The 18,604-nt window shown below is 61.1% G+C and overlaps 1 protein-coding gene across 2 annotated transcripts in view; it reads right to left on the bottom strand.

Annotated features, from left to right (window-relative positions):
• Positions 1-640: 640 nt before the first annotated feature.
• The window catches only part of Shank2 (SH3 and multiple ankyrin repeat domains 2), a 283,271-nt gene continuing 265,307 nt past the window's right edge, over positions 641-18,604 (bottom strand). For both annotated transcript variants that reach the window (XM_013020959.1, XM_013020960.1), the window contains 4 exons: positions 15,792-15,903; positions 14,315-14,335; positions 10,438-12,826; positions 641-1,366 (listed from right to left, as the gene is read on the bottom strand). In XM_013020959.1, the coding sequence (XP_012876413.1) occupies positions 796-1,366; positions 10,438-12,826; positions 14,315-14,335; positions 15,792-15,903 (3,093 nt within the window). In that variant the 3' untranslated portion in view covers positions 641-795. The remainder of the gene's footprint in view (positions 1,367-10,437; positions 12,827-14,314; positions 14,336-15,791; positions 15,904-18,604) is intronic.

Genomic DNA, 18,604 nt, shown 5'->3' with positions numbered 1-18,604 from the left:
CAGGCCTCACTCCTCGGGATCGAGACTGTGTGCTTTACCTAACTCTGCGTGACATCTGCTTAGCCACCTTGGAAATACACTAGTCAATTGGCAGAAAGCAAGCAAGCGAGCTAAGCAAAGCTGGGCACGATCCCATGTAAATGCCCACCATGGCCAAGAACCCGTGGGCAAAGAACCATGCTGCACCTCACAGGAGGAGACAGGCAAAGATTCGGACAGGAAGAAAGTGAGTCTCTACCTTTCAGGCCCAGGAGGACCTGGCCAAACCCGTCTGGGAGCATCTCACTGCAAACAAAGCACAGGAGACAGACAGGAGCAAGTGAGCAGCGGGCTTCCTCCGAGAGGCCACGGGACTGAGAAAAGGCCACGTGCCGGGCCCGGGAGTGGGGAGAGCTGCCCGGGAAGCGGAAGAGGGAGGTCTCAGGAGGTATCTGGAGTGCACCGGTGTCTGCCTATGCGAGCAGGGGTCCCACGTGACCTCCACGGGAGCCCCGGGCTCGGCAAAGCCGGGCCACCGCATGCAGGGAGGCGTGCTGCGACCCCCCGTGTTAGAAAACCCCTCCCCGCCCCCCCCCTTGTCGGACAGAGGCTGTCCACAAAGCCCCTCTCAGGGAGCCGGACATTTCAAGGCGCTGGCTTGGCCACACCCTGGACACCCTCAGCACTTCTTTGGGTACCGGGAGACAAACCCTTGAGCGGAGTTGGTGCTCGCAGACTGCTTGGCCATCGGATGTTTCAGCATGAGCCCATCTCTACTTATAACAAAACGTCTGTGAAGGTGAAGAACAGCCGTCCTTATCTGTCCAGCAGCTGTTTCAAAGCCCTTTCTATGTTCATCCTGTGCCCGACCCGAGTCACCCCCAGATCGATCAGGTCTTCCTTCTGAAGGTTTGGTAAGTGACTGCCATCGATCTCATTGTCCATGAAGGTCTCTTTGTGTTCGCCCAAGTTCAGGCTTTCCAGCCAGTCTGCCACATCTGGTTTAGTCCACAGGTGGACAGGCTTAGTTGTAAAAGGCTTATTTGAGATTGGCTGTTGAAGTATTGAGGGAGATGGTGACCTGCTGCGGGGTGCTGGGTTCAAGCCAAATAGGTCCCCGGCAGGGGACTGGCCTGGAAGGCTGAAGACGTCGGAGAGTGTGGGGGAAGGAGAGGCGGCGGCGGCGGGCAGAGGGGTGGGCAGAGCCTCTTTGCTCATCTCTGTTGGCGAGACCACAGGGCTCGGGGCGCGTCTCGTGACTGAGGTCCTACCTTCATAGTCGGGGGGCCGGCTCTGCAGGGTGATGGGCTGGGAGGCGCCAGGGCGGACAGTGAAGGTGACCGTCGTGCTGCGTGCACCTGAGACAGTGCTCAGGACTTCCGCGCCTCTGAAACAGCAACAGAGAGAGCATTACAGCCGGTCCCGAGGAGCAAGGAGGCGCCGGCCCCGAGCCGAGGCCGCCTGCACCGGGACGGCAGGAGAGGAGCAGGAGGCAGAGCGGCCTCAGAGCACCACAGCACAGCAAGCCCGCCCCGCACCCGCCCTGGACCCGCCAGGAGAACCGGGCAGGGCATCCCCTCAGGGCGTGGAGGGCGCCTGTGACGGCACCTGTCCGTCTCCACAGGCAGAGGCCACGTGCCCTGGAGAGCTCCGCTCTGCGCTGCCTGGCTGCGCCTCTCGGATGCCCTGGCTAAAGGCACTCAGGGCTCGTGTGGTCAGTGTCAGGTCTGCCTGGTCCATGCGGGCCCTGGGCAGAGGCCTCCCCACCTCCTGGCTAAGTCTCTGGCCAGTATCTGTTACCTATGTAACTGGCAGACCTGGAAGCAGTCACCTCCCCCTCCTGCTAGGTCACGTCCTGGGCCACCTCTGGCCACGGCTCCCATCTGACTTTAGGAGGGTCCCAGGCCCTGAAGTCACATCTGGATTCAGTGTGGCCACATCTTTCCCCACCTGGCCATACCTCTTCCTGACCCTGGTCTAGATAAGTCCTGGTGGGGGTTGGGGGGGTGCGGGGAGTTGGGCGGGGGGGGGGGTTGAGTCTCCCCTTTTGGCCATGCCTCTCCACTGTGCATGTGCATGGCGGGGGCAGCAGGTTGTAAATAAACTTCTTTTCCTGTCTGAATAGCACATGGTGTTCACTTCATCCGCTACCAGTGAAACTACCTACTAATCTTTACAGTGGCTGGTCTGTCCTAAGCCAGGACTTCTCAGATGCCCGCTGGACAGGTTCACTGCAGGACGAGGGGAGGTTCACTGGCAGAGTATGACCTTCTGACCAGAAGCAGAGGCTGATGGGAACCCCGCCTCCCGCGGTGAGCATGGGCATCCACAGGACCCCTGCCTCTCCCCAGCGGTGAGCATGGGCATCCACAGGACCCCTGCCTCTCCCCAGTGGTGAGCATGGCATCCACAGGACCCCTGCCTCTCCCCAGCGGTGAGCATGGGCATCCACGGGACCCCTGCCTCTCCCCAGCGGTGAGCATGGGCATCCACAGGACCCCTGCCTCTCCCCAGCGGTGAGCATGGGCATCCACAGGACCCCTGCCTCTCCCCCTCGGAGCTGGGGAGGAACAGCCCCTCCCGGGTCTCAGTAGAAGGGGAGGGGAGGAGGACACACCTGTCCTTGCTCACCTGTGTGGAAGTGGGTTTTTGTGAAACCTTCTGTCACCGGCTTTAGCCTGGCAGGCGCGTGGCCGTACCCAGGAATGTTAGCAACACCGTGGAGCCCGCTTCTCCCTCTGCTGTCCCCCCCCCCCACCCGTGGCCATGCACACCGCAGAGGAAACAGAGGCTACATCTCGGCACCAGGCTCACCAGCCCACCCACCAGGATCTGGTCGAGCCAGGATGTGCCAAATGCCAGTTTAGGTGTGGGTGGAGCCCACACGTCCCCCTGCCTTTCTGTGTAACCTGGGCCTCGCTTGCTCCCACCTCTGGGGAGGCTGGTGGGAAGTGAGGAGCCCTGAGCTGTGTCAGTCATGGGGCGGGATGACGGGCTGTGTCCCTCCCCTCCTGGCTGGGCTGGAGTCTGCCATGAGCCAGACGCCCCTGACCTGAGTCTGCGTGATACAGACACTGGGCATTGGCATCATCTGCTTAGGCCCTTTGTCTGTCTGTCTGTTGTGCTGGTCCTGAGTGCTGTCATGGTCCCTTAGGGTTTTTTGCTCAAGGCTGATGCTTTACCACTTGAACCACAGCTCCATATCTGGCTTTTGGGGGTTAATTGGAGAGAAGAGTCTCTGCACCCTTCCAGCCCAGCTGGCTGTGAGCTGTGATCTTCAGACCTCAGCCTCCTGAGTACGATTACAGGTGTGAGCCACCGGCTTTGGCCCCTTTAGGGCTGCCAGACACTCAAAGTGAGAAGCTCCTGGAGTGGAGGGAGGGAGCGAGCGCAGGGGCCCTTTCCTTTGGGCTGCTTTTCTTTTCTTCCTGCTATGTGCTGCGGGGGGGGGGGGGGGGGGTGCGGGCAGGTGCTCACCCGGAAGCTCTCAGCCTCACGGTGCTTGGGTTAACGTATTTGGTCATTATTTCAAGTATGGAACATTCCAGAATGAGGGAAGAGGGGCACATCTGAAGGGAGAGCGTGCCATGGCCTTGTGTAGTGTCCGTCCTATTATGAGAAGGATTTCCAGGGCTGGTGGTGGGCACCGCAGGCCAGGGACAGCTGGGTGAGGACCCCAGCCCTCACTCCCTGGCATCTGTGACCAGCCTGTTCCTGAGCCCGCCCCTGCACGGGTAGGGGGTCCCACCAGCAGGCCCGGGAAGCCCTGCCACACCCTGCCACTGAGTCCGAGTGGAGGCTCTGGAGCCCACATGGGCAGCTGCGGGGGTAGGTGCTGAGGTGGGATGGCCGGCATGGCAGGGCCAGCCCGTGCAGGGTCCCTCCACGGCGCAGGTGCATCCGTGCGTGGAGGCCAGTGCCCGCACTTGCCAGGCCAGCAGAGCTGACACCGTGGCTCTGAGCAGAGGAGCCTGGGGGAAGCGGGGAGGATGTGCGGGCGGAGCATGTCCCGCAGGAGCGCCTGACTCGGCAAGGCTGCGCGCTCTCTAACACTGCCTTGTGGGGGCTGCGCTCTGATCCTGACACTCGGCCTGTCCTGTGGTCCTGCTGGGAACACCCGGCAGCCCTTCCGACCCGCATCGGCCCGAGCCCGTGCCCTTCGTGACGGGGCCTCTGAGCCCACCCCACTGCCGTGGAAGGACTTCCCCTGCAGCCCAGGCTGACCCCGAGGACAGTGGCACACAGAGGACACTCATCTCGGCAGGCACGCGGCACTTACTTCTGTTCAGCATGACCCTCTTCTGCAAACACCCATCATGGGAGCAAAGGGAAATGAGACAACACTGCAAAATCAATTAAAAAGCAAGAACACAGCAGCTTCCTTCCGGGGTGGGATGAAATGGCCCGGCCTGGGCCGAGCCGGGGTCCGTGGCAGCCCTTAACCTGGCAGGCTGCCCACCAGCCCAGAATCTGGAGGGTGGCCACTCTCTTTCATAGCAGACAGGAAATCCACAGCCCTGCCTGCTTTGGCCTCTGACATTACAGCCCTGGAGGGCAGGAAGGCAGAAGGAAGGGTTCCAGTCTCTCCTGGAAACCTCAGAAGCCGCTCACTGTTAATTCCCTAACTCGGGCCCTGGAGACCTTTTTCCTTCTGTGGCTCGGGAAGGACAAATGAGCATCTCTAGTGGAATCTGGGCTTTGCCCCGGTCTGCACCATGAGAGGGCGGCCCGTCAGCCCACCCAGGGATGGCAGACCCGGCCCTGGGCTTGGGGTCCACCCAGCACAGCTAGCTGAGCAGCTGGAGCAAAGGCCTGGCCAGCTGGCCCACCGCGTGTCTTCCCAAGAGCCTGATCCCCTCCCGTGAATCACACCGATATGATTCACTGGATCCTCCCTCATGCGCAGATCATTATGTTGCTAAGCAACCGCGGGTCTGCCGGCGGAACACACAGGGATCTGCTGCCCTGATTTAGAACAGGCACACATACACACACTCACAAACACCCCCTTCTTGGCTGATCACTCTAGCCTGCCTTTTAAATTAAATTCATATAGAAACATAAGGGGGGAAAACGCAGCCCAAGAGGGAGCGGAGCCACTCGGAGAGGCACTGCTGTTTCCTGAGAGACGCAAATGGCTTGCAGATTCAGTTCAGCCCTTGAACAGTAGTGGGGCCCGCAGCTGCTCAGGGCCCTGGACTCCTGGTACCTGCCCCGTCCCCCATGACCCTACACCACTGCTGGAGTTCACACTCTTGGTGTGAACTGGCTCATCTCTACTCTTAAGTCTCTGTTGCAGACTTTAGTGCCCAGCCTTGTTGTGTGAAGTCCCTCTGCCTGTACAGCCTCTCCGTGATGGGCACTGAAGCAAGAGCAGGATGCTGGACTGTTAAGATGCCTGTCCTGGGCCTGCCACTGGGGCCTGGGCTAGTGCCCCTCTCTCCTGCGGAGCTCATGTTTCCCCGCGTCTGGCATCTGAACCCCCCTTGGTTCCCGTGATGGCTCAGAGATGCTGTGCACCACCAAGGGCCCTGCTCTCTCCAGTCCCCTGTCGCTGTCAGGTGGGTGGTTGTGGGTCTCAGGCTGGTCTCCCCGGCTGGGCAGCCTGGTGACCTGAGGCCTGAGAGGGCTGCTTTGGGGCTGGTGTCCATTCTGCTGGGGACCCAGGCTTCCTGCTGGGGGCTGACACCTCAGCAGTGCAGGAAGGAGCCCAGCTTTCAAAGAGAAATGCTCCTGCCGGATGGGGAGATGAGACGTGCCGCCACGTGTTAGGCAGTGGGCAGTCCTGTGCTGGTCTGCAGACATGCAGGGGCTCAGCTAGCTGCTGAGTGCCGCCGGTCGCCCCCCTCCCCAGCCCGTCACTGCTCAGGGGGCCTGTGGCATGAAATGCCCAGCCGTCTCGTCCATTTAGGAGGTGCTGCTCTGGAACCAGCTGGCCAGAGAGAACATTTTAACAGCCCACATGATGGATGGCCACGCAGAGCCTGCCACGGGCGTGGGACACGGGAATAGGGGTGCGCACTGTTGTCAGTGGGTGCAGGGTGGAGAGCTGGACAAGGTGGACCTCTGGGCAGTTGAAAGCCCCTGGGGGGGTCCTCTAAGACCCGGACATCCGTGGACGATTCTCTCACCAGAGTCTGTGCCTCAGTGAGGTCCATGCCAACTTCTGGTCTATGTTGGATTCACCATCCTCAGCCCATCATCAGAGGGCTGACAATGCTCAGGCCCCTGGCCCAGGAAAGCCCATGGGGGAAGCCACAGGAACCCCCACAAGCGTGTACTTGCGGCCTTGTTCTCTTCTCCATGGAGCCAGTGCAAATCCAATACAGAAGAACAGTCTCGTTTTGCTTTAAAAATGATGCCTGGACCAGGCGCCGGTGGCTCATGCTTGTAATCTGAGCCACTCAAGAAGCTGAGATCTAAAGATCACAGTTCAAAGCCAGCCAGGACAGGAAAAGTCCATGAGACCCTTATCTCCAAGAAACTACCAAAAGCCAGAAGAGTTGTGGCTCAAGTGGCAGAGCACTAGTGTTGAGCAAAAGAGCTCAAGGACAGCACCCAGGCCCCCGATTTAAGCCCCAACACTGACACATGCATGCACGCGCACGCCTGCGCATACACACACACACACACACACACGAGCCTGGTGTTGTCAGGTATACTTCAGTGAGGCTGAGGGAGAGGAGCATGGGTTTCTTACAGCTCAGCCAGGGTGGAGGGGGTGAGCACAGTCTAGGAAGTGGTTTCCTGGGTTCTGAGACACTGATTTGTCTCCAGCACACAGGCCCCGCCTTATCTTGAGCTCAGACCTCCAAAGCATCCTTCCCAGGACACCCTAGGATGCCCCTGGCCACACAGCGGTGCCAGTGCCGGGCCTGGGGCGCGGTCTGATGGCTCTCGTCCCCCCCGGTTGACACTTATGCTTCCTGTGGCCTGCTCTGCCCGGGGCTCCCTGCCCCCACACCAGGGGCCTGCAGGTGCACGCCAGGTATCCTGATGCCACTGCCTCACAGCCGCTGCCCTCAGCCACCAGCCTGCCACGGTTCCCCGCCACACTCAGCACATTTGGGGTTCTTTGGTTAGTGTTTGTTGTCCTTTCCCACTGCAGGAACGCGAGCTTCCCAAGGGAAGAGGGGCCGTGTTTTGTGGATCAGTGGTAAGGCCTGCGTGCCAGTCTGCCCATCCTCTGAGGGCCCTGGCGTCCTCGTGTCCTCTTCCTGCTCCTCCCCAGGCCTGCAGGGCTCAGGCAGAGCAGCAGCTCGGTGAACTGCCGGCCAGTAAGCTCAGCCCACACCCAAAGATGAGGGCACATTGGTCCGAACCTGGGCAGCTTGTTTGTACCAAGTGCTCTGCTCTTAGACCACAGAACGCCATGGACACCACAGATGCTCAACACCTTCTGTGATGTAAGAAGCAAGCACACTGGGAGAGGAGGGGGAACTGAGGCTCGGGAGGTCAGAGCACGGTGCAAGCTCCGGGCGTGGGACCACTGCACAGCCATCCTCGTGCGCGCAGCGGGGCTGCAGTGCGCGCCCCAGTCCTGAGAGGAGAGCCGGGCGCTGCAGCCACACCCATGCTGCAGCTGGCCAGTGGTATGGGTCGGGAAGCCTGTGCCTTAGTGCTGGCTGTGCAGACCTTGGGTGTGGACTCCCCTGCAGGTGCTCAGTGCCCCGGACACCATGGACTGAAGAAAGTCCCCTGTCTTCCTTTTGACGATGTATTTAATCACGAGGTCTCCAAACTCCATGCCATCCGCAATGTGAGGAGCCACTTCGAGGAGGAGAAGCTCAGTCCTGACACTGCTTCAATTAAACATACCCAGAAAAGCAAAGAGCCTGGCATCCGGTTCTCCACCTCCTCCTGGGTCCTGGCCAGCAAGGTGTGGAGCGCCAGAAAGGCTCCAAGGGCAAGGCAGCTGTATTAGAGCACACTCAAGGACTATGGTGCCCACCTGAAGAATGAGGCCTGAGGACCATGGGAGCTTGCCTCCTTCTTGGTGATCAAAACTTGTTTCTATGGAGATGGATTTTTGCACCACGGCCTGTCTTCATTCAGAAAGCCGGGCTGCTTGTCATTTTTCCTCTTCTGGTAGGAAGGACTAACCTCTATCCACTTTCAAGCCTCATTTTGTTCAGTGAAATTCATAGCTCTTAATTTTTAGATGCATTTACAGTGGCAGTGAGGCACCCAGGCTTGAGAGTACCCTCACGTGGGTAACCCGAAGTGAAGGTGGTGGAGAGGGCACATCAGCGGTAGGTGTGAGCAGACAGGACGCTCCATGTCTGAAGAAGCGAGGCGCCCGTGCCAGAGGGCGTGCGTGGTCCCCCTGGCTGGCCACAGCGCGGGTCGCATCCTCCGGGGCTTGTCCCTGATGCCTTGCCTGGTGGGGCTCTCAGGTCAAGGACAGGCGGGTCAGAGCTGCGGCCTTGCTCTTCACTGAGGCCTGGGTGTGGGCGGGAAAGGCTGCCACGACCCTGGGTGAGCAGCGGTGCCAGTGACGTCACAGCTAGTGGCCGTGCTTGCTCACTGGTGGTCGCAGGCCTCCCAGGAGCCTCTGCTTTCCCAGCCTCAGAGCAGCTCCGCCGTCCCCTCCGCGACCTCCAGGCCCTCTGGCTCACAGACCGGTGCTCATTTGGTACTGGCCTTTCCGTGCCCAGCCAGCTCCTGGGTTCTGCACCTTCGCTGCAGGCCCCTGCTTCCCAGCTCTGGCCTCCAGCCTCTCATCTGTGCAGTGGGACTCTGCAGAGACCTTGTTGCTGGTGCCAGTGAGACAGGGTGTCTAGCAGGTGGGCGCTTCATAGGTGATGGCTGGCCCTCCCACGGAGTGACTCGGGTGCTGAACAGAGTGGCCAGGAGGTGGTGACTTTTGACCAGCAGGCGTGGGTCACAGCTGTTCTCTTCAAGCAGTCTACCAGGATTCCCTGGAGATGGGGTCTCTGAGACCCCTCCCTCACTGCTGGACACGCACCCAGAGAAGGGCACAGGTAGAGCCCCACTCCGCTGTGGCAGCCCAGGAGTGGCCCGCGCACTCAGGCTGCCCTGGACCTGCCCTGTGCGGTGGACCTGCGCGCCGCCCGGGGACCCTGGCTCCGGGCAGACCGCGCCTCCTCACCAGCACGGAACAGTGGATGTGCTTCTGCAGCCGTGGGTCGTCTTACTCTAGAGCAGTGCGAATGAGGGGAGGCAGGGGCCAGTTTGAGTCCTGGCTCTGGCTCCACCATGCGGGGACCAGCGACTCAGCCTCTCTGAAAAATGGGTTGACTACCCGTCTCTGCCCTCCTGTGTGGTCGTCAACACTGTACGCCCAGGAGGAGATGCCTTACGCGGAGAGCGCTGAGATGAGGCCCCCGGCAGACCAAGGAGCTCTGCGAGCCCAGTGTGTAATGTTTGCAGGTGAGTGTGCGCATGTCCATCAGAGATGGGATTCCTAAGGCATGGTGTTCTCTCCACCTGGCTGGGGGGCGGGGCATTGGTCAGCATGCTGCCTTCCCAGGCTGCCAGTCAGTACTGCGCGGAGGGCATGGGAGCCAGCCGGCTCCTCTGTGGTGTGCGTCACACGGAAAGGCCGGCCTGCCGGTGGTGCACACCGTGGACATGACCAAGGCAGGCTGTGTCCTGCATCCCAGGACCCGAGTGCAGAGCGATCTCGCTGATGACCGAGTTCGCTTGTTTGAATCAGATGCCTGCCCAGGGGCAGGGGGAGGATGAGGAGGCTTCATTAGTCTCCATGATGAAACCCGAGGAACACTGGCCTGGGCGCACTGGGCCGGGGCCGGTCCCCCAGGGGGAGACGCGGCCGGGAGCTGCGAGGGCTGCCATCCCCGAGCGGCTCAGAAATCATTCATTTCATGCTTAAACCCTGCGTGCTGCCACCCATGGCTGACTAGGGACAGCCGGAGGCTTTTCCTTGTGATGCTGGAGTGGGGTGAGCTGGCAGAGAGGCCTGCGTTCCTCTGTGAATTCACCAGAAACAGCGCCCCAGCCCTCAGAGCCTCCCTCCTCCCACCACCAGTGGGTCTGCGCCCTCCCCCGCGTTCCGCCGCCCCCGCCCCCGCCCCACGCGCTCACCACCCCCACTCGACGCAGCTACTCTCTCGCAACTGATGTGAAGCTTATTTGGGTTTAGCAAGACTGCTTGTTTTCAGGGTGCTCCTAGCAAAGAGCTGAAGGGCACAGTGCAGAGCTGAGCTTCCCCGGGGTGGGGGGTGTGTGTGCAGTGACTTGTCTCCTGGTCAGTCTTTAGGTGTGTGTGTCGCATGCTGCCAGGGTGTCTGTGGCCTGGACTAGGGTCCTGGGGTCCAGGAGGATGGCAGAAGACTCAAGGCCACGGCCTAACACGTGTGGCCAGCACGGGTGTGGCGAGTCCCCTCTTCTCGTCTGCTTGGGGCTGCTGCCTATGGGCTTTTCTCCGGGCTGGCACCTGCGGACGGCATGCGTCCCGGCTAGCTGTGGACTTACCTTGGAGCAAGGCTGCCAGGCTTGACTCCGGCCGGCGACTCCAGTCCTTCCCCTGGCTTTGCCGATTTCTCTCGGTTCATTTGCTGCAGGATTGAGTTCAATTCACTAATGACATTAGCCTTTGGGCCTGAGAGAATCGGGCTTTTGACCTCCGTGATGTCACCCCACAGCTTGGAGGTCCTTGGCTGGATGACCTTGGCCACCCCGGACTGGACAGTGCCCGGGGGTGGCGGCGGCGCGGGTGGGGGGATGACAAAGCCATCCGCGTCCTCTTCCAGCAGTGCGTCCTGGTAAAGGGCATTGCTTTTGTGAATTATGGGCTTCATTTTTGGCTTCGGAGGTACGGGGGGCTTGTCCACCACAAACGCTTGCCCGTCTGCATAGACTGTGCAAGTGTCCATACTGTCCCCACCTTCGGAAGACAGGGTGGAGATGCTGGACACTGTGGAGATAGTGCTGGTGGTCTCGAGATGGTGGTCGCTGCTACTCCGGCTGTCCACCTCCTCGATCCCAGAGTCGGCGACGGCGTCAAAGCTCTCAGGAGGTGGCAGGAACGAGGCAGGCAGACAGTTGGAGAGGCCGGCTGGCTTCTTCCTGTCTGCAGAGGTGGCTGGCGGGCTGGAGCTCAGCAAAGGGGTCGGAGGGGTGTCGTTTTCCTTCGGTTTGACCAGGTCGGTGAGAGCGGGGACAGAAGCGGCACGGTCATCGGGAATATCAAAACTATTTGCAAATTCCAGGGGAGGAGGCAATGGCTCTGTAAAAATAAAATCCTCATCCAAGTCCACGGACGCCAGGGGGGGAGGAGGGATGCGGAATGGCAAGACCACCGCCTCCTCCAGGGAGCCCGCCGTCACCATGGTCCTGCCGGGCGCGGCGGCGGGCTCGGGGGCAGCGGAGGTCTGTAAAGCACCTTCGGTTTCGGAAACGCCTTCCGGCACCGCGGAGGGCGAGTGGTCTGGCTTCAGGTCCACGTCCTGCTTCTCCTCCTCTTCCTCCAGGGGCCGGCCCACCTTGGCCATGTCCACGGTGTGCACCATCAGCAGGCCGGCCGACTTCTGCTGGGCCGTGTCCACGATGTTGATGAGCATGTTCTTCTTGTCCTCGGCCCCCCGGGTCCTGCCCAGCTCCGCCTCGTACTTGTTCTCCGTCTCCTGCCGCCGCAGGGGCCCCCGCGTGTTCTGCCTGGTGACCGGAGGGAAGCCGGCCTCCACGCTGGGCCGCATTTTGGTGTCAATGTAGAGGGGCTTGTTGAGGTCAGCCTTGGGGGCCTCCCCCTTGGGCCCCTGCTGGGACTCCTTCATGGCCCGGTCCCTCGCAGACAGCGCCAGGGCCAGCGGGGAGCTGGGGTCCAGGAGCCGCCCTGTCAGGGGGTGGACATAATTCTCGGGGCTGGCCACGGGTGCCGGGCCGCTCTCGGGCCCCTTGGCCTTGGCTATGGAATTCGGGGGCCTCGCGGCTTCCCCCTGAGCACTGGCCTCCCCAACACCGACAAAGTGGTTCTCCGGCTCCCTGGGCGCCGCGCCTGGGCTGGGCGACACGGGCTGCTCAGCACCATCCTCCTCACCAAATCCGCCCTCCTCGGGGAACTTGGAGGGCCGCGCCCGGGGCGCCGGCGGACCCAGGCCCACATCCTCATCCCCCAGGTCGGTGGAGAGGAAGGCCGGGGAGTTCCTCCTGGCTTCCAGCCGCTTCTCCCGGTCGCGGACAGCCCCGGCAATGGCGGCCGCGAAGGGGCTGCTGACGGTCAGGCTGTCGTCGGGCCGCAGCTGGCCCGGCGGCTCAGCGGCCTGGGGGTCGATCTCCACGCTGCTGCCCTGGCTGCTCTTGCCGCTGCTGCTGGTGGAGGGCTCCTTGACGATGATGGTGGGGATGGGGATGGAGCACGTCTTCTCGGGGCTGTCCTCCACGTTGGACTGCTTCACCAGCATGCCCTTGCGCCTGGCCGGCTTGGCAGGGACGTAGACGGCCTTGCTGGCGATCTTGCCCACCTCTGAGTACGGGTTCTCCGGCATCTGGCCCCGCTTGCTGCGGAAGCTGGCCTGGGGTGCGGCGCTGCGGCTGTAGAGGTCTTCCGAGTCCAGGGAGTAGCGGTCTAGCTCGCGCCGGTAGAACATCCCTTTCTCCCGCATCATGGTGGCCACGGTGTCGGATCTGGTTGCTGGGGACACCCTGGCGGCCGCGTTTTGGTTGAATGCGGGCGTGATGGTCCCATAGACCCTTGGAGTCGGGGACTTGGGGCAGTTGTAGGTGGTGGGGGAGGGCGGCGGGGGCGATGGGGGCACAGACTGCGGCGGAGGGGGGATGTCCTCCGAGGTGTCTGGCATGGACAGGCTTCGGGTGAACTTCAGCATCGGAGGGGCCAGGAACTGCCGCTCTTCCTCCGTGATTCCTGCGAGGAGAAGACAGGCCACGTTCAGCACAGCAGCACACAGACGCCTCACGCACACTTTCAGGGCTGAGCAACACACTGCATCTCCACAGCTCACAGATGCGGCGACACTGGTTTGTGATGACACACAGCGCAAGCCATAATGCGCGAGGCCAGTGATGCCCGCGTTAGCCAAGAAGCAAAACAAAGGAAAGCGCAGGGCTGGGGGCGCTGTGCACGCATGCTGCACACAGGAGCCGTGTTCACGTGCATGCGTGGAGGGGGTGCGCGTGGTGTCCACTCTGAGACCAGAGGGACGGGCCACGGGCAGGTCTCCAGCTCACACCCTGGCCGTCTGACCTCCCCGTGATTGCGTGTGCGTGCGTGTGTGTGTGTGTGTAGGTGTGCATGCGGGAGGAAGGCGGCTGGCAAGAGCAGCAGGCATCCATCCGTGCTCGCCTGGCTGAGGGTCCCTGAAGGCCTCAAGTTTTATCACCTGTCCCTACACTAGGACCGCAGGGCTTGCTGAATTTGCTCATGTGTTTGGAGCAGAGGGCTGAACCGCTGCTGAAATGGCTTCTGAGCGTGATCGTGCCTGCCTGGCTCCCAGGCCGACCCGCCGCCTGTCAGGAGAGCTGGCTGCAAGCTAGTGGTCCTGGGCACGTGGAGAGGAGGCACTGGTGCTGCTCGTGGTCTCTGAGAAGGCTTTGTCGCCTGACGTTGGCAGGCCACGGTGAGGACGGTGTGCGTTGCAGCCCGGCCGGGGTCCACAGCCAGGGTGGTGCAGGAGGCTGGCTCAGAGGAAGGGCGAGTCTGGTCTGGAGCGTGCCTCCAGCTCAAACCAGGGGTGGGGTCCTGGGCAAAGGTGCAGCAACGGGTCTGCCCGGCCCTGGCTGAGTTGCCATGGAAACTGTGCATCCTCTGGAACAGGGCCTCGAGGTGGGGCAGCTTATCATGAGTTAACCAGGGCCCCAGTGCAGCTGACCGGCATGAGATCAGTGTCACGTTCTGAGACTTTTGATTAATGAAAGCACGTGGGTTTTGAACAGGAGTGAGAGTGGGTCCATCAAACTCCATCTCCAAAAGCACTGGCAAGGCCCTGCTGTGGTCACGGTGTCACCCAGTGTGACTGCAGACTGGGGAAATGGAGACACAGACACAGACACAGACAGACACAGACAGAAGCAGTGCATGGCGACGGACACCAAGGACCAGGGTCTCGGGTGGGGACATGCGGGTTTCCCAAAGAGGCAGCAAAACGAATTACTGGGGGGGGGGAGGGTGAATCCCCAGGACAAAATACAGCCATTTATTCCAATGATAAGGGTATTCCAAATTTAACATACTCCTATGGGGGATAATTTGGCAATTCAAAGATCAGGTTCTTAGTTGAGTAGTAGTGCCTCTGTTTTGGCGGTCTTACCTTCCCAAGGAGTAATAATTTAAGAATACACCTTATAACCTGGGGTACATTCAAAGTACAGATTGTTGAGCGGAAGGCTCACTGACCTGATAGAAAGATTCTGCTGTCTGAGGGGGAGATCAATCGTTATTAACCAGTACAGATCCAGAGGTGCGTGGAGGCGTGGAGGTGCTGTGAGCCCTGCGGGGGTTGAGGGGGTGGGGGAGGGGGAGGGAGAGGGGGAGGGAAGGCGGGCAGCCACTGGGAGTGGCAAGCTTCATGGGTGGCAGAAACCACTAGGTCACTGACAGCTATTGCTGCCTCCTCCCCAAACAAGAACAAGTAAGCCCTGCCTCCAGCAGCATTTCTAGAACACACAGAACCATGTTCCCTGGGACTGGCCTGGGACTGGTCTGGAACTGGCCTGGGACTGGCCTGGACTGGCCTGGGACCGGTCTGGACTGGCCTGGGACCGGTCTGGACTGGCCTGGGCTGGCCTGGGACTGGGCTGGCCTGGGACTGGTCTGGCCTGGGACTGGTCTGGACTGGTCTGGACTGGCCTGGGCTGGCCTGGGACTGGTCTGGACTGGGACTGGTCTGGCCTGGGACTGGTCTGGCCTGGCCTGGGACTGTTCTGGACTGGCCTGGGACTGGTCTGGACTGGCCTGGGACTGTTCTGGACTGGCCTGGGACTGGTCTGGACTGGCCTGGGCTGGCCTGGGACTGGTCTGGCCTGGGACTGGTCTGGCCTGGGACTGGTCTGGCCTGGGACTGGTCTGGCCTGGGACTGGTCTGGACTGGGACTGGTCTGGACTGGCCTGGGCTGGCCTGGGACTGGTCTGGACTGGGACTGGTCTGGCCTGGGACTGGTCTGGCCTAGGACTGGTCTGGACTGGCCTGGGCTGGCCTGGGACTGGTCTGGGCTGGCCTGGGACTGGTCTGGCCTGGGACTGGTCTGGACTGGCCTGGGCTGGCCTGGGACTGGGCTGGCCTGGGACTGGTCTGGCCTGGGACTGGCCTGGCCTGGCCTGGGCTGGCATTGAGCCGGAGCTGAGGCAGAGCCGCACATAACACTTCTTTCCCACCACAAGTTCCACCGGGAATGGCAGTGGCCTGGGCTGCTGGGGAGGTTATTGGTAGCTTCAACCAAAGGGACCGTCTCTGGGGGTCGGGCTTCGTTTGGCCTGCCCCCGCGTCAGTGGGGGTGAGGGGTGTGAGCGAGGTAGGCAAGCTGCTTTCTGCAACACACAGGGCACAGTTTCATTTGCGTTCAAGAACTGACCCGGCTGCCCGGAGAAGTCTGTTTCTTGAGCTCGTCCTAGGAAACGGACCGTAGGGCGTCTGTTCACCCTGCCTGCTGCCCTCCCACCCTGCACCTTCCCTCCTTCCACACCACCCTCTCCACCTGCCCGGACCCTCACACATGACCTGGCTTCTAGATTAGAGAAAGCACCCTGGACTTCCCACCCCTCAGGGTTCACACGGTGACCCGAGGGGAGGAGGGCGTCTAGGGGCCCAGGGCCCAGGACTCCCCGGGGCACCGGGGACTGCAGCTGCAGGCCAAGGGCGGGCCAGGCTTCTTACCTATGGACTTCTGCCTTCGCATCGTGCCTCGAGGGAGGCCCAGAAATGGGCCCGTCGGGCTCCCAGGAACGGTGGGCGTCATGACCGCGATCCCTTGGCGTTCGTACACAGACTGCAAACCAGAGAGCTGGGGTGAGACGGGGCCCCCTCCTGGGAGGGGGGGCTGGGGTGTGGCGGGCTGGTCACTGTGGCCTCCCCGGCTGTCCAGGGCCAGCACTGACAGCCAGGCAGAACTCCCTGTGTGCCCTTCCCCTCAGCCTTGACAGCCCGCCGTGCCGGCCGGCCCGTCCGGGGGAGCCCGCGGACACTGGCGCCACTCACCAGGCCAGCTGTCCCACAGCACCACAGTGGGATCAGACCTGGCCAGTATTCTGGCCCACACGCCCTATGACCCTGGCAGAGTCCTTATGTAAGAACCTTCATTTTCCTCCAGAAAGCTGAACAGTGTGTGCTGGGCACTGAGGGTCAGCCTGCAGTCCAGGCACGCAGGAGGCTGAGGCCAGATGATGGGTTGAGGATAGCACAAAGTATGGTAGTGGTAGGCTCCATCTCCAAAGGGGCCAGCCGGGAGCCTGGCTGGGGCCGAGGCACGGCGGCTCACGCCTGTCATCCCAGCGACTCAGGAGGCTGAGAGCTGAACATCACAGTGCAGAACCAGCCTGGGCACGATAAGTTGTGAGATTCTTGTAGCAGGAAGGCTGAGTGGCAAGGAACAGACTTGCCTAAGTTCATTGGCCTGTGTTCTGGAGAAGGGGTCGAAGTGACAAGAAACTGAAACATGGCAACAGAGACCCAAGGGGAGACAGGTGGAGGCGGGGCAGCCGGTGGGACCGCCGCTGACCGTGTGGATGAGCTTTGCTTCTTGCTTCTGTAACCTGCTCGCTGGAGCATAGAAGGCAGAGCCCCGTGTTCTTAGGGCTCCAGCCTTTATGGTCGAAACTCGCTGAAGACAGTGTGAGCACAGTAAATACTGCTTCCCGGAAGCCTTGGTGCTGTTTCCCTGTCTGGATTTCCCACAACACTCCTGTCTCCGATCAATCAGCAAAAAAGCAGGAAGTGGAGCTGTGGCTCAAGTAGTAGAGTGCTAGCCTTGAGCATAAAAGCTCAGGGACAGCACCCAGGCTTTTGAGTTCAAGCCCCAGGACCTGCGTGTGCGTGTGCATGCACACATGCACACACACACACACACACACACACACACACACACACACACATCCCTAACCGAAGGTCTGCCTCAAGTAGTAGAGCACCAGCAAAATGAGCGAGTAAGGCAGTCACGTGTGAGGTCAGAGTTTAACCCCTAGTGTTGCCCAAACAACAAAACAAAACCCAACGAGGTGGCAGGGTGCCAGGCTCCTGGCTGGCGAGCAGGGTTCCTGGGCTGTTTGGGGTACAGGCTTGCTCTAGTACACAGCACCCAACTTGCAGCGGATGGGCATTGGCTGCTTCCCTGAGTCCTACTCAGGAGGCACCGTGGGGGGTCTGGAGGCCGACTCCTGTGCAGCCGCTGCTCACGGGGCGTTCGTTCCCTGCAAGGCCGAGGCTGCTGGCCAGCTTGCCTCACGGTGCCGGGAGGGAGCAGGAGGGGTGGGGTTTGAGGTATGTTGGAAGCATGTTGGTCTCTGTGCTCTTGGGTCCCCAGCCCAGGGACAGGTCATCCTGGGCCCCTAACCTCTGGGGAAGGCTAGGAGGTCAGGGACACAGTCCCACAGGGTCTGGGGGAGCTGGGACAGGTGGGGTACCTCTGTGGAATCCTGAGGTTGAGAAGAGGGGCCCGAGGTGACACTCCAGTGTCTTCAGTAGCAGTGGTTTTAATGCCTATCACCTAAAATTTGTATTCAGTGTATGAGTTTGTGGCGACTGTTGTTTAGGAAGGCTAGATTACAGAGTCAACTTGAAACGGAGGCAAAGCAAATAGCAAATGGAAAGAGCTAGTGTTTGGGTCTGGCCCCACGAGGGGCAGAAAGGGCTGCACCAGAAGCCCTGGGGTGCAGGGGTCTGCGTGACCTTGCCCAGGCCCAGGACTCGCCCAAGGGAGCTGCTGGGCAGCTCCATCCCTTCCCTATGGGATGGTGCCCACGGCCTAGGGCCAGGGGCCCAGCACGGCACAGGCTCTGAGCTGGCGCCTGGTGCCCTGGCACGGTGAAGCGTGAGGTATTGAGGCAGCCCCTGTTCTGTCACTCAGAGCCGCAACCAAATGTCTGTGGGGGACTCTGCCTGCAGAGGGCCAGGCATGCTGTCAGGGATGGGCTCCGAGGTCTGCGCAGGCAAGGAGCCCCGAGCCCTGTCTGAGGAGCCCTCCCATAGCTCCTGGTCCACGTTCAGATGGCCCATAATAGACACCCACAAGGCTTGGGGTGCAGTGGCTGAGCTGCCCGGGCTGGCAGGACAAAGGCTTAGAATGGACTGCGTCTCCCACTAGTGGTTTTGTTGTTGTTGTTTTTGCCAGTCCTGAACTTTGAACTCAAAGCCTAGACTCTGTCCCTGAGCTGCTTCTGCTCAAGGCTAGTGCTGTACTACTTGATCCACAGCCCTACTTACAACTTTTTTGGATTGTTTATTGGAGATAAGAGCCTCATAGACTTTCTTGCCCTGGCTAGCTTTGAGCCATGATCCTTCTGAGAAGTTAGGAGTAGAAGCATGAGGCACTGGCCCCCGGCCCCCACTATGGCTTACATCGGACAAGGGCACGTGTCTGTGGCTGCAGGGATTTGGGCTCTGAGCCTGCGTGGGGAGGGGTTGTGACATGGACTGCTGAGCCTCCCACACACACAAAGTCCGCCTGTCCCCCCCCCCCCCCCCCCCCCCCCCCC

Source organism: Dipodomys ordii, unplaced genomic scaffold (assembly GCF_000151885.1).
Source record: "Dipodomys ordii isolate 6190 unplaced genomic scaffold, Dord_2.0 Scaffold54, whole genome shotgun sequence".
Classification (NCBI taxonomy): domain Eukaryota; kingdom Metazoa; phylum Chordata; class Mammalia; order Rodentia; family Heteromyidae; genus Dipodomys; species Dipodomys ordii.
The sequence above is the reverse complement of the archived record's forward strand: the minus strand, read 5'-3'. Positions and strand labels throughout refer to the sequence as shown.